This window comes from Schistocerca cancellata, chromosome 2, assembly GCF_023864275.1.
Source record: "Schistocerca cancellata isolate TAMUIC-IGC-003103 chromosome 2, iqSchCanc2.1, whole genome shotgun sequence".
Taxonomy (NCBI): Eukaryota; Metazoa; Arthropoda; class Insecta; order Orthoptera; family Acrididae; genus Schistocerca; species Schistocerca cancellata.
In genome coordinates this window covers 307,571,735-307,586,561 of record NC_064627.1, presented here as the reverse complement: position 1 = coordinate 307,586,561, position 14,827 = coordinate 307,571,735, and the positions used below count along the sequence as shown (strand labels likewise).

At 41.2% G+C, this 14,827-nt stretch overlaps 1 protein-coding gene across 1 annotated transcript in view; it reads left to right on the top strand.

The window, feature by feature from the left end:
- Nucleotides 1-2,281: 2,281 nt before the first annotated feature.
- LOC126161690 (PCI domain-containing protein 2) overlaps nucleotides 2,282-14,827 on the top strand; it is an 81,976-nt gene continuing 69,430 nt past the window's right edge. The window contains exon 1 of the mRNA XM_049917706.1: nucleotides 2,282-2,493. Within this exon, the coding sequence (XP_049773663.1) occupies nucleotides 2,458-2,493 (36 nt within the window). The 5' untranslated portion in view covers nucleotides 2,282-2,457. The remainder of the gene's footprint in view (nucleotides 2,494-14,827) is intronic.

The following is a 14,827-nucleotide window of genomic DNA, read 5'->3' as shown; positions in this document are numbered from 1 at the left end:
TTGTTGAGATCAACTTGTAAGATTCAAATAAGGTATCCAGATCATTTGTCTTATCAGATTCCTTTAGAAAATCTGCACTGACGTCACCAGAGACTATTAACTGTTTGCTGTTCTCTGACAGTTAACTCAGTAAGCAATCCAGGTTCCTCATACATAGTTCAAAATTTCCCAGTGGGCATCTGTAAACAGTTACAAGCAAAAGTGACCTATTTTTCAGCATTAATTCACAAGGACACACTTCTATATGCTGATCACTACATCTACTTGTCTCAATATTTTGAACTTGTGTTCTGCAATAGTGTAATCTTTTATATGCAACTTACCTAGTCTTGCGGTTATGTGGTGCTCAGACAGGCATGGAATGTCTATCTTTCCAGAGCTCTCTAAATTTTCCCAACAGACAAGAAGTTCTTTTACCTCATTACTCAATCCTGTAATGTTTTGATGAAATAAACTAATCTTGCCTTCCTTTCTTACGCAATTTGTGGGGCCCTTCTGTTATTTTTACTTCTTTCAAGGCAAGGTACCTGAATCATGATTCTAAGCTGAAAAAGGTAACCCTCTGACACCAGTAACCACAGGGATCTTGCTATGTGTGATCGTGCCCCCCCTTCCTCCCCATGTCCCCACTTTTATATAATTTGCAAGTAGCTTAGTCAACCTATCCTTCCCTCTCCAATTCTGGTGTAGGTCATGTATAGTATATTCCCACCTCCCAATTGCAGCAGCTGGCATTGCACTCATACGAGATTTCATTGCAGCTAGCAGCAGTCTGTTCAACCTGGTGTTTACCTAAACCACAGCATCGTTCACCTGAGGCTGGGCATGGCGCTGCAGGACCTCCACAAAGCTCACATTTTTGTGTGGAGTTGCTACTCGTATTTCATCCATGTCACCACCCTAATGCTGTAATAACTGTTCGTAGCCGGGCCGTTCCCCATCCACCAACTACAATAAACTGACCCTCTTTTTCAAAAACCTTTGCACAAATTCTCTATGTCATCTGCCATCTGGCTAAGGGTAGTACTTGGGTTCATAATACTTGTGACCTGCTACTGTGTATATAATTTGCCTGCACCATCTCTCCTAGACACCTCCCATGACCACTACCTAGCTGGAAGACTCTTTCCTTCCTACTATCTTTTGGTACCAATACTGCGTTTCTTTCCTAGAAGAATGCTGCACCCTACTGTGACCTACAGCTGGATAAGGAAGGCTCTACCCTCCTACTTTAGGTAACAATTCAAAGTTATTCGATACTGTTAGCACAAATGTATATGAAGTTGAAGAGCTGTTATCCTTTCGCCAATTGATTGTTACCTTTATCTATTTCCTAAGATCTTTTTCTCTCTTCAACCCATCTACTTCAAATTTCGATTGACCTAATTCAGCTGAAGAGTACAAATAACGATTCACAGTCGATACATACCACTCCCTCTTTGACTATCCTACAGCAACATTAACATTTGTCATGCATTGCAGTACAAATTACACTCTTAAAACTAGAATTAAGTCCCTTAACATACTTTACACTGGACGAATTTTCGTTACTTGTGAGCAGCAAAAATTATGATTGTAGGTTATGATGTAACATAAAAAGTCATTTACTTCGTATAACAGCAAGAACATATCTTGGAGTAAGCCTCTGCAATTCATCGAAATCAAAATGTTTTTAATTGGAATGTTCCGGATGCAATGTAAAGCTGCGAGTGCAGCTATAGCTTCTACTGAGAAACTAGAAGTTTCACTGGGAAGCGAAATCAACCTGCGCTTGGGAGTAGGAACGCGCAAACCACTCTGCCATTATCTACTAGTATAGCATGAGTAAGCACGTGAGATAGGTTAACTTCCGCTCTTAGCAGACGACTACATCGTTCCTCCCATCAATGTCTACCTCTTCTCGACGAACTTCGACACTCTCCGTCCCATACCGTCCCGTTCTGTTGACCTGGGTGAACGCCGCTCAGTGATCCCTATGTCTAATGCCGTCATTTGGAATACACTATAGAAATGTTTGACGCCCTCTTCGGTGCATTCGCGTTCTGTGAAACGTGAATCAACCTTACATCAAGAAATATTTCGAATTCATCTTCTTATTTCCTTTATCATTGTTATGCAGTATATCTTTTAAAGCATTGTTATTTGACGTAGAATGTAAATTTTCCGTTCCGTCATGCCTGTATTCTATCTCTTTGCCGATGACTAACTGACTTTACCGTGAGCCAGGCAAACTTGCTTGCACGACCGGTATTGCAGTACACCTGTGCAACTTTTCAATATCTATGGAAGCCGAACTTGAGATGTTTATTGTTTACTGTTTGTTGCAGTATCTGTGAAAACCACGGTGCTGGGAGGTGTGTTTGAAATGTTATTTTGCGGTCTGTTGTTTAAACTTGTTTTGTAAACATTGCAGAAATATAGTATTTTTAGGGATAACCGTGCGTTATCCAATTAAGGATGGCACACCTGAGCCTCAACCAGTACTTGCAAAGGGTGAGTGAGAATAATTTTGACATCGATGTCTCACATGCGTGAATGAATGGTGTTTTCGCTTAGCTTTAAAATAATAGTCAGCTTATCTTACACCTCCGCATCCATTTTAATTTTGTTTGAAATTTTTTTTACGTTTTTCTTCTTATAGAAAGCAATCCACATTATGTTAGCGAATATAGACTTGTAGAGATGTTATAATATCAATAATGAAATATTTCTGACTTATTGTCACTGAACATTTAGCCGTTGTGGAAACATTAGGGGATCCTGAAAGGCAGTCGGTTACCACATTCTGTATTTGACACTCATATTTGTTGGCTTCATCAACACTAAAGCGAATTATCACCATTTATCCTAACGTAGACATCCAGGTACGCTACGAATTAGTATCAGCAACTAGGGTCTATTGTTCATCCAGCTGAGCCGTCCATGTAAACTCAAAGCATGAAAGAAATCTTCAGTTCAGACTTTATCTCTCCAGCCAATGTTTATAGCTGTTTTCAGTATTTGTGTATGTTATAGCCCTTGGCGTGAATTCAGTGTTGTATTTTTAAGTAAGTTGCCGAAATGATTGACTGAAAAAGATGCGTTTCCCAGCCAGCTTTAGTTACTAAGTTTGTATGTGCAGAATTTAAGTGTTCTAACTGTTACAATATGTAGGGCTGACAGAAAAACTACTGCTGATAGCCGTCTCTGATTAACAGAAAACTTGTACTTTGTATGTTCATGCTTTTTTTGTTGTAAGTAATGTTGCTGGGACTGTTAAGATGGAAGTTGCATATCTTATTCACTTTGAGCAGTGAGGTAAGGTATTTGACTTGTAGTTTGGCATTCTGTAAGTTGAAAGTTTTAGTGTTAAGTCCCAAGATGGATCTATGCCCCCCCCCCCCTCCTCCTGCTGTCCCTCCTACCATACCTCCATCCTCCTGGCAGTAACATGACTTCCAGACCTCGACACCCTATGTGTGTGTGAATCATATTGAACTGCACTGTGCATAGATTCCATGCTAAACTGCTTTAACATTTATACCTGCCCAATTTTTTTTATATATGGAGTTAAAAGTACACTATGAAATGATGCATTTGTTGTAGATTGTAAAAATGCAGTTATGAAAATTTGTAGAATTAAAAATGATTCTTGTTATTGAGGAAACAAAATAGAATGGAAACCTCTATTTGTATGTATTTGTCTGGAACTTCTTATTGTATCATAGTTGGAATTTTTCAACCCACTGATACCTCCTCTCAGCTTTGACCTATGATACCATTGAAGTGGCAGACATAAATCTCTCACTGAAATCTGAAATGTATAAATTACACACCGTAAGAAGAATTGGAGTTATTCTGATAATATAAAATTTGTAGGCTTCGTGAACTTGCAGCCTTTTGTCTTTCAGTCTCGCTTTGACAATGGGCTATGCTACAGATCAGTTTGTTACCAAAAAACTACATTTAAAATAGAGTATACTAGTGAAATAAATATTATTATTGTTCTGTCCTATCCCTGTTTGTTCCACATCATGTCAAATGCCACATCATCATTATGCCATAGCCAACAACTGGTATCAATAGATTCAAGTAACCATACAGTTGATATACAGTGACAGGGACTCTATACTGTGGTGTAAGACATGAGACTTGTCATAACTAAGGAAGCAACAAAGAACATCAGCGGACCTTCATTACACTTATTGCAATTGATGATGGGTAGATTTGTCGACAACTCATGGTCTGGTGGTTACTGTGACTATATGTAGATTGTCGTCCCATTCATTTGGGGATTGGATGTTCATGTTGTCCTAATCATTTCGTCTGATCATTACAAAGACACGCAAGTTGCCAAAGTGGCATCAAATAGGAAGGCTTGCACCAAGCAGCCAAACAACCCCAGATGGAGAGTTCCAGCCAGTAATTCCACAAGATATTTCATTTCATGGATAACTCTATGTACACACATTTGTGTACTGCATATTGGTAAGATTCAAAACCAAACACTGGTCTTTCCATTGGTTAGTGATCCTGTAAATGAAGAATGAGAATATTGCATGCCACTGTGGCTAGTGCATCCATGAGTTTCCTGCCCTACATTATAAATTGTTCTGATAGCCAACAGAATAAAACCTTCTTCCTCATTCTCTTTAAGGGAACAAGGAAATTGTGATTTTCACTACAATTTTCTTTTCTGAGTACACCCATCCAGATAGGTGTGTGTGTGTTGAAGTGCCACTTCAAGGATGGGGAGGTGCACCTGCCCCAGATTGAATCCACCCGATGGATTAATGATAAAGATTGGTGTGCTGGTCAGCTTGGATGTGGTTTTTAGACAATTTCCCACATCCTACTGGATGGATACTGTGCTGGCACCCAAGTGCAGCCTCAGTTACACTATTCACAAACATTTAGGATGGGCAAATGGGGTGGCAACAGGAAGGACACCCAGCCATCCGTTAAACTAACCATTCCAAATCAGTTAATAACCATGCTGATGCTCTGCCAATGCAGGACAAAGGCATAGGAAAAAGAAGATGAATTTCTTTTCGGAGTACAAGTGGGTGGCTTGAACAGCCCTCAGATTGTCTGAATAGAACAGGAAATTGATGGCTAGAATGCATCTCATATGCTTCAGTGCTGTAAGGATATCATGATTTATATATCACAGATACTAAATTTCTTTGGTTGGAGATTTCAAAGACACTATCTAGGCAAATTACAGCACAACCAAGCCTGACTGCCTGTTAAGACACTGTAGTGTGGGCAGGTCTATAATGATGATTGTGAGTTTTAAAAAAGTGACATAATTTGGAGTATAATATCTCTAGCACTTCATTAAATTCAAAAAGTGTTGGACCCTGTTAGCAACCAGGACGGAAGATGATTCCAACCATGGGTAGCGATGAACATTTAGTCCAGAACAAATGCTGTTGTTGTTGCGTTCTTCAGTCTGAAGACTGGTTTGATGTAGCAAATTCTATGAGTTCTTGGTTGACATGAATCACTGGGATAGTTTGCATGCGCCATTTGCAATAGAGGATGATCAGTCAAATGAACTGTTAGTGACTTTGGAACAGACAGGCACCCGTATGGTTGACATACCATAGGGAGTTAACTTTCAAATGATTAATGGTGGCTGGCTACCAGCTTGGAAGCAGGCTACAAAACTGTTTCTGTAACCACCTATGGTTAGCTTTCCCATGGTGAATAGCATTGTCAGTCTTCAAATCTAGGTATTGCTGATCCCAGGACCTCACTCTCTTAGTCCAGCCAGGACCATATGAAAGCTTTGTAGAACTCAAACAAACCCATTTTGCCCGCTGCTCCATGACTTGTGGTGAGGCATTTCAGATAACAAATGCTGTGGTAAACCAGGTTTTCATTGCCTTTGATGTGGTCTAGGGGTAACCTTCAGTTCTGGGTTCGACCCTAGCCACCCCAAAAATTAAAGAAAATAAACATTCAGCAATGGCCTGAGGCTTCCGGTACAAGGAGACATCCTCGTACAGCCAGCAGTCTTCTCGAAGAGGGCAGGTGAGGAGACAGAGGCCTCTCTCTTGTCCTTTGGGTGGGAAACTGCTCCAGAAAGGCAGAAGAATTAGCTATGAACAATGTTATAAGCAATGGAAGCCACTGAATTAAAGACATGTAATTTACACCGACAGGACGTGTGATAGGTAACTGAAAAATTGTTATAATGATCTCTCCATTAGCAAAAGATCCCAGATGAGGCCCTCATTCAGAACTTGGCAAGGGAACTGCCAAGGGGTGGGTAACCATGAGAAAAAGATTGTGTAACCATTGAAAGGGTAATATAAGAGATGGAGCATAAAATGTCAGAAGTTTGAATGTTGTAGGAAAGCTAGACAACCTGTAAAGGAAACTGCAAAGATCCAGTTTAGATGTAGTGAGGGGTCAGTGAAGTGAATTTGAAAGAAGGTAAAGATTTGGGTCAGAAAATTATAGGGTAATATTGACAGGAGTAGGATTCATTGTGTTTAGGAAGGTAGAACAAAGAGTGAGTTACTGTGTAAATTACAGTGACAGGGTGGTTTAGTCATAATCGACAGCAAAAGTAGTTCAGGTATACATGTCAACATCATAGCAGATGAAGAGGGTAGAGAAAGTACATGAGGATATTGAACTTGTAGTTCTGTATGTAAATGAAGATAATTTCAATGGCAATGTAGGTTATGTAGAAAGGACCGAAAAATCGCTGAAGAAGAACAAAAATTTGCACCCTTAAGGCTGAATTAGAATATTTGAATTTGGAATTTTATAGGCTAAGGGAGGGAAAAGAGACAGGGCACTGGGAAAAGGTAGTAAGCAGACTGCGAGAAAGGGAAACTGTTGAAAAAACTTTAAAAATTCAGTTAGTAAACCAGTTTGGCTTGCTATATGAAGTAGTGGAGAAAGGGCCTCATCCAAATGTAGTTGAATGTAGATTGAAGCAGAATATTAGCTTAAAGAAAAAAGACAGGTCAGGATCAAATCGGAATAAGAAAAGGAGAATTCTGCTTCTAGGTAGCAGTCATGGGAGGGGTGTAGTTTTGTGAAACCAAGATCTAGCCTAAGCCAGGGGACCGAAAACTTAGGTCAGCTGTGTAGGGACTTTGGTAAGGAAGATCAGGTAATTATAGTTTGGAGAGCAGGAAACAGCTTGGCTATGAATCCAACATATACACACCTGGAAATTGAAATAAGAACACCGTGAATTCATTGTCCCAGGAAGGGGAAACTTTATTGACACATTCCTGGGGTCAGATACATCACATGATCACACTGACAGAACCACAGGCACATAGACACAGGCAACAGAGCATGCACAATGTCGGCACTAGTACAGTGTATATCCACCTTTCGCAGCAATGCAGGCTGCTATTCTCCCATGGAGACGATCGTAGAGATGCTGGATGTAGTCCTGTGGAACGGCTTGCCATGCCATTTCCACCTGGCGCCTCAGTTGGACCAGCGTTCGTGCTGGACGTGCAGACCGCGTGAGACGACGCTTCATCCAGTCCCAAACATGCTCAATGGGGGACAGATCCGGAGATCTTGCTGGCCAGGGTAGTTGACTTACACCTTCTAGAGCACGTTGGGTGGCACGGGATACATGCGGACGTGCATTGTCCTGTTGGAACAGCAAGTTCCCTTGCCGGTCTAGGAATGGTAGAACGATGGGTTCGATGACGGTTTGGATGTACCGTGCACTATTCAGTGTCCCCTCGACGATCACCAGTGGTGTACGGCCAGTGTAGGAGATCGCTAAGCCCTGTGTGCCTCGGTTGTATGCAGTCCTGATTGTGGCGCTCACCTGCACGGCGCCAAACACGCATACGACCATCATTGGCACCAAGGCAGAAGCGACTCTCATCGCTGAAGACGACACGTCTCCATTCGTCCCTCCATTCACGCCTGTCGCGACACCACTGGAGGCGGGCTGCACGATGTTGGGGCGTGAGCGGAAGACGGCCTAACGGTGTGCGGGACCGTAGCCCAGCTTCATGGAGACGGTTGCGAATGGTCCTCGCCGATACCCCAGGAGCAACAGTGTCCCTAATTTGCTGGGAAGTGGCGGTGCGGTCCCCTACGGCACTGCGTAGGATCCTACGGTCTTGGCGTGCATCCGTGCGTCGCTGCGGTCCGGTCCCAGGTCGACGGGCACGTGCACCTTCCGCCGACCACTGGCGACAACATCAATGTACTGTGGAGACCTCACGCCCCACGTGTTGAGCAATTCGGCGGTACGTCCACCCGGCCTCCCGCATGCCCACTATACGCCCTCGCTCAAAGTCCGTCAACTGCACATACGGTTCATGTCCACGCTGTCGCGGCATGCTACCAGTGTTAAAGACTGCGATGGAGCTCCGTATGCCACGGAAAACTGGCTGACACTGACGGCGGCGGTGCACAAATGCTGCGCAGCTAGCGCCATTCGACGGCCAACACCGCGGTTCCTGGTGTGTCCGCTGTGCCGTGCGTGTGATCATTGCTTGTACAGCCCTCTCGCAGTGTCCGGAGCAAGTATGGTGGGTCTGACACACCGGTGTCAATGTGTTCTTTTTTCCATTTCCAGGAGTGTAGTATTAAGAGTGACCTGGATAAAACAGAAGCAGAAACTGGGCACACAAAGTTGGGGTTTGTGGAGGTCTTTCAGCACCATGATTGGTCCTGGGTAGATGCTGCTGTAAGGCATGTTAACACTGAGCTGAACAGGGCACTCCAGACACCAGCAAAATCTCACATAAGTGGTGTTCCAGTTGATGCTATTGGAAGGTGGATATACACTGCACATGACCTGCACCTAAATCGGGAGGGGAAAGATAAGTTAGCCTCTCTATTAGCAGATACTGGAAGGTGGGCCACAGTCACACAAGATATGATCCCTGTGGTTAATGGGACCAGGTGGACAGGTTTTTTAGGTTAAAGCCAAAGTCCAGACAGACAACAACAAAGAAAATTAGAATAAAAGAATCTTCATGTACAGGAAATAGGGACAAAGCTAAAGATAGTATCAACTTACATCACCAAAATACCACGGGAATAATAAACAGAGTAGATGAGCTGTTAGTTTGTTTAGATGATTTCAAAAATAAGAATGAGATTGATATACTTTGTGTGTTTGAACACCATGTAACTGTGGTGATGGATAGTGCCAGTGTAAATTGGTATAATTTAGCATCTTACACTTGCAGATCTAGTGTGGATAAAGGAGGAGTTGACATTTTCACAAAACAAGGGCATAAATAAAAAACTGTACAAGTAAGTAAATTTTGTGTCGATCAGCACTTAAAGTTTGTGAATGTGAACTACAGCTAGATAATGTAGTGTTGATGTTAGCACCAGTGTACAGGTCCCCATTAGGGGATTTGGAGCTATCCATAAAAAAGTTTGACTCCCAATTATGCTGTCTGTCCAATAGAAAATGACACAAATAATGTCTTTTGAAAAGTTATTAATTGGTTTTATCCGAATGGGCTTGCTGAACTTTAAAAAAAAAAACAGAGTGCATTCAATTTTCTGGTGCAAGGAGTACAGTTCCTTCAATAAATATAACACATCAACAGAAGTGAACTAGAAGTGTTATCAATGTCATATAACTTAGAATCAGTGATCAGTTTCCCTGCCCATATAGCTCAAGACAGTAGCACTGTAACAGATAATGTATTTGTATAGCAAGAGGTAGCACTGTAATAGATAATGTATTTGTACAGCAAGAGGATGTAAAAAGATAATGTATTTGTACAGCAAGAGGTAGCACTGTAATAGATAATGTATTTGTACGGCAAGAGGATGTAAGACTAACACATGCTTTCCCTGTGATAAATGGATTATCAGACCATGATGCACAAACCTAGCAGGGTGTACAGTTCAGAAACCATTAAGTAAAAGTGCAAGATTGCTCAACCCAGAATATATAGAGCACTTCAGAGAAAGTTTAAGAAATGTTAATTGGGGAGACGTATATAATGAGCCAAATGCTGATGATAAATGCAACATATTTCTTGATAAATTTACATCACTTTTTGAACAGTGTTGCCCAAAAAAACTACAAAATATAACAACAAACAGTTTTCAAAGAAACCTTGGATTACTACACATATTAAAGTGTCTTCAGAAAGAAAGAGAAAACTGTATAAGACAGTAAGAATTTGTAAAGACCCAGAAGTAATGGTTCAAATGGCTCTGAGCACTATGGGACTTACCATCTTAGGTCATCAGTCCCCTAGAACTTAGAACTACTTAAACCTTACTAACCTAAGGACATCACACACATCCATGCCCGAGGCAGGATTTGAACCTGCGACCATAGCAGTCGTGCGGTTCCAGACTGAATAGCCTAGAACTGCTCGGCCACACCGGCCGGTCATAAGTAATTTTACACTATAAAAATAATTGTAACATTCTGAAAAAAGTTGTCAGAAAATCAAGAAATATGTATGTTAGAGATGAACTTAACAACTCGAGCAATAAAATCGAATCAGTATGGAATTTTCCTAGAAGGGGACAGGGAAAGTAACCACTGGGGTAGGTAATATTACTAGTAAAGAGAATGAGGCAATCCTAACCAGTGGTACACAAGCAACCTAATGTATTTAACAACCATTTCTTAAGTGTAGGTGATAAAATTGGTGAGAACAGTAAGGAAAAGCATTAAATCTTTGAAAAATAAATGTGTTGTTGGAGTAGGTGACATTGTTAACAAGATATTAAAACTATTTGGAGCAGTTACAGCTGTCACATATGTAATGCATCACTAAGTCAAGGTATTTTCCCAGACAGGTTAAAATATGTCATTGTCAAGCCTCTCTACAAAAATGGGGACGACACAGATTTCAATAATTAATGGCCAGTATCCTTGCTTATAGCATTTTCAAAAATCGCCAAGGAAGTAATGTATTCAAGAGTGGTTGGCCAACTCAACAGTAATAGGATATTTAGTAAATCACAGTTTGGATTTCAAAAATGCTGTTCCACTGAGACAGCAATATTCAGTTACACTGTCCACATAATAGACTCTTTAAATAGTAAAATGTCACCAGTAGGAATTTTCTGTGACTTATCCATTTTTCGGTGTGACAAATGGCGTCAGACAAGGTTGCATACTGTCACCTAAGTTCTACAGTATCTATGCAGAGTGTGTAATCAGGAAAGTGCTGGATGGATGGAATGGTGGGATTTGAATTGGTGTCAGGAAAATCAACAGTTCACGCTTCGCAGATGATACTATACTCATAGCAGGAAGTGAGGAAGAACTTGGTAATCTGTTTTCAAAAGTGAAGGATATTAGTCTAAATCTTGGCCTGGAGATAAACATGGAAAAAACCAAACTAATGGCAATAAATTGCCAAGGCATCAATCAAAACCAACTTACAGGATGCTTAAGGAATCTGGAGATAGTGAGTGATTATGTATATTATCTAGGCTCTCTGATCACTTACAAAGGACAGTGAGATAGAGAGATAAGACGACGAATCATTCTTGGCTGTGCCGCAATGGTCCAACTCACTAAGATATGGCAGAATCTGGCAATATCGAAGAAAACTAAGATGCGCTTGGTGGAAGTATTGGAGTTTCCTGTATTCTTATATGGATGTGAGATCTGGACCGTGAAAGGTAGTGGTAAGAGCCGCACTGTGGGTGCCTTCGAGATGTGGTGTTGGCGGAGGATGCTACGGGTGCCATGGACACAAAAAAACAACAAACGTTTCAATAATAGAAGAACTTAAAATCACGGGAAGATTATCTTCTTGTGTCAGCCAAAGATACCTTCAGTTCCTTGGGCACATCTTGAGAAGGAAAGGGGATAATTTAGAGAAGACCACCTTGCGGGAAAAAATTGAGGGCGGAAGATAATGTGGGAGAGCAGCAAACAGATGGTTGGATCAAGCGAAGAAGATTGCCAGCCTGCCACTTCACGTCATATTAAGAAATGCTGAAGGTCACTGTGGATGGAGGCATCTGTCTGAAGTTTCAACTATGTAAGATTGGATGAGGAAATGAGGTCACAACACTCAGCAATGAGCAAAACAACTATGATGATGATCCAGACCATTTGATTGTGTGAACCATGACCTGATGTTAAAGAAATTACTATTCTATTGTACAAATGGAACAGCATATTAGTGGTTTAAGGCATATATACAGAACAGGAAGCAAAAGTTTCTTCATCTGGCTTAAGTGATTTAAGGAAGTTTGCCACTTCATCTAAGGGGGGGGGGGATTGCATTATGTGTTCCACAGGGTTCGATCTTGGGTCCCCTTCTCTTCTTGATATTTGTGAATGACAGTTTACTATCTCAACACCTAAAAATTTGAACTGTTCAGTTTCAGTAATCTCAGACCCCACATCATAGCTATTCTTAACGCAGTATGTTGTTAAATTAATAAGTGAACCAATTGTGAGCATTTCCTTGTATCCCATAATGGTCCAACTTCTGGAGCAATATTTTGTGATCTATTATTATTATTATTATTATTATTATTATTATTACTACTACCACCTTTTTTTACCAGTTCTATGTCATTCACCAGACACAGCTGGACAGACAGTGTCAAGATACAACATTATCAAAATACATTAATACAACTCTATTGTGATAGTAATTTAATACCACAAGACATATTTAAGTTATAAATTAGATTACAATAATATCACAACTATAAAATAGATGAAGTATATAATGAAATTAAATGTAACGGTTGCTGTTGGAGTCATGGAACTGAGCTGCAGCTCAAGTAAACACTATGCTATTACTACAGAAAAATTCTTAAATATTGTAGAAGGGTTGCTCTTTTAGCTTACACAAAAATAGTAGTTTTAAACTGCTCCCATGGTAAAGACTGAATGTGATCAGGTAGAGCATTAAACAATTTTAGGGCCACCATTGGGAAGCTGTTTTGTGTCTTTACTAATCGACATCTTGGCATGTCGATACTGCCTTTGTTGCGAGTGCTGTATTTGTGCTTCATTTCTCTTTCTGTAAATATCATGGTTTATCATGTGAAAGAGGCAGTTCAATATATACTGGCTGTAAACAGTCAGAACTCCTAACCTGGTGAAAATTGGTTTACAGTGGTCTGTTTTTTTGCTTGAAGTAATGATTCTCATTGCTTTCTTTTGCAGTAAAAGCACATTCTTGCAACCTGCAGAATGGCCAAAAAACAACAGCCCATAACTGATGTGGCTGTGGTACATTGCATAGTACACAGAAGGTACTGTTCTGGTACTATACTTTTCAGTTTCCTCAAGGACTTTAACTTGATCTGGTGTTAGAAGGATTAGCCGGTGAAATCTTTCACCGTTTCCAGGGTACGCCCGATTGTGCCTGTCTTCAGTCTTTAGGCTCACAATCTTCTAGGAGGCTCCTTCTTTGTACATTGAAGTACTTACCATTCACGCCCAGAAGTTCTCTGTGACGTCTGTGTACAAACCACCAGCTGTGGACTTTGTTTTCCATGAACCAAACAATTTTACATATGATCATATTAATTTTGTCATGGGCGATTTCAACTGCCATGGGGATATAATGAGACTGATGAGAATGGTGTACAGCTTGAATCCTGGGCTGACACTAACGACCTACAACTCATTCATGACCCAAAACAGCCAGCATATTTCAACAGCAGAAGATGGGGAAGGGGATATAATCCTGACAACATCTTTGTGAGTAGGAAGTTGGCAGCACAGTGCATGAAGCTTGTTGAAGAACCTATCCCAAGTACACAACACAGACCCGTCGTTTGTGTTGTGAATGCCATGGTTAAACCAGAGGAGGTGCCATTCCGAAGACGGTTTAATTTCAAAAAGGCAGACTGGCAGCAATTTAAAGAGCAATTGGACGAAGAGATTGAGAAAATCCCTCCTCGACCAGATGAGTATGGTAGATTTATCGATTTTGTGAAAGGGAACTCAAGGAAAAACATCCTAAGGGGTTGCCGTACCCAGTACATCCAGGGTCTGACCGGCAGCAGCAAGGTCTTACTTGACAGGTACCAAAACCTGTTCACTCAGGACCCCTTCAGTGAAGATACGATGGAGGTTGGGGAGGAACTAATGCAGGCTATTGCTGAGGATAAGAGATCACGGTGGTGCAAACTAGTAGTCGAGAATCTTGACATGAAACAAAACAGCAGACGTGCATGGAAATTACTGAAAAACTTAAGTGGGGACCCAACTGACCACCAGCAGAAGAACAACGGGGTAACAGCAAATCAGATTGCTAGCCAACTTCTGAAGAATGGGAAAACCAGAGGGAAAAGAGAAAGGGAAAGAGTTATACCCCAAGAACAAAAAGATTACGGACTCCTCAATGCTTCATTCACAGCAACTGAACTGGAAGACGCCATTCAGAGTATGAAACTGAATAAGGCCGCTGGAACTGATGACCTTAGAACGGAGCGGATAAAACAGTTTGGGCCCAAAGCTCGAAACTGGTTACTACAAATGATGAACACCTGTATTAAAGAGCTGAATATTCCAAAACTATGGCGGCAGGCGAGAGTGGTGGCTTTACTAAAACCTGGCAAGGAGATAAAGGACCCCAAAAGTTACAGACCAGTGTCACTTCTATGCCATCTCTATAAGATACTGGAGCGGATGATTCTCAACCGGGTGGCAGAAACTATAGATGGAAAGCTCATAAAGGAACAAGCCGGTTTCAGACCAGGAAGATCTTGTTGTGGGCAAATACTTAATCTGACGCAACATATAGAAGACGGGTTTGAAAAAAAATTAATAACTGGAGCAGCTTTCATAGATCTTACTGCTGCATACGACACGGTAAACCACAGAAAGCTATTGCGCAAATTATATCACCTCACAGGGGACTGTAGGTTGACG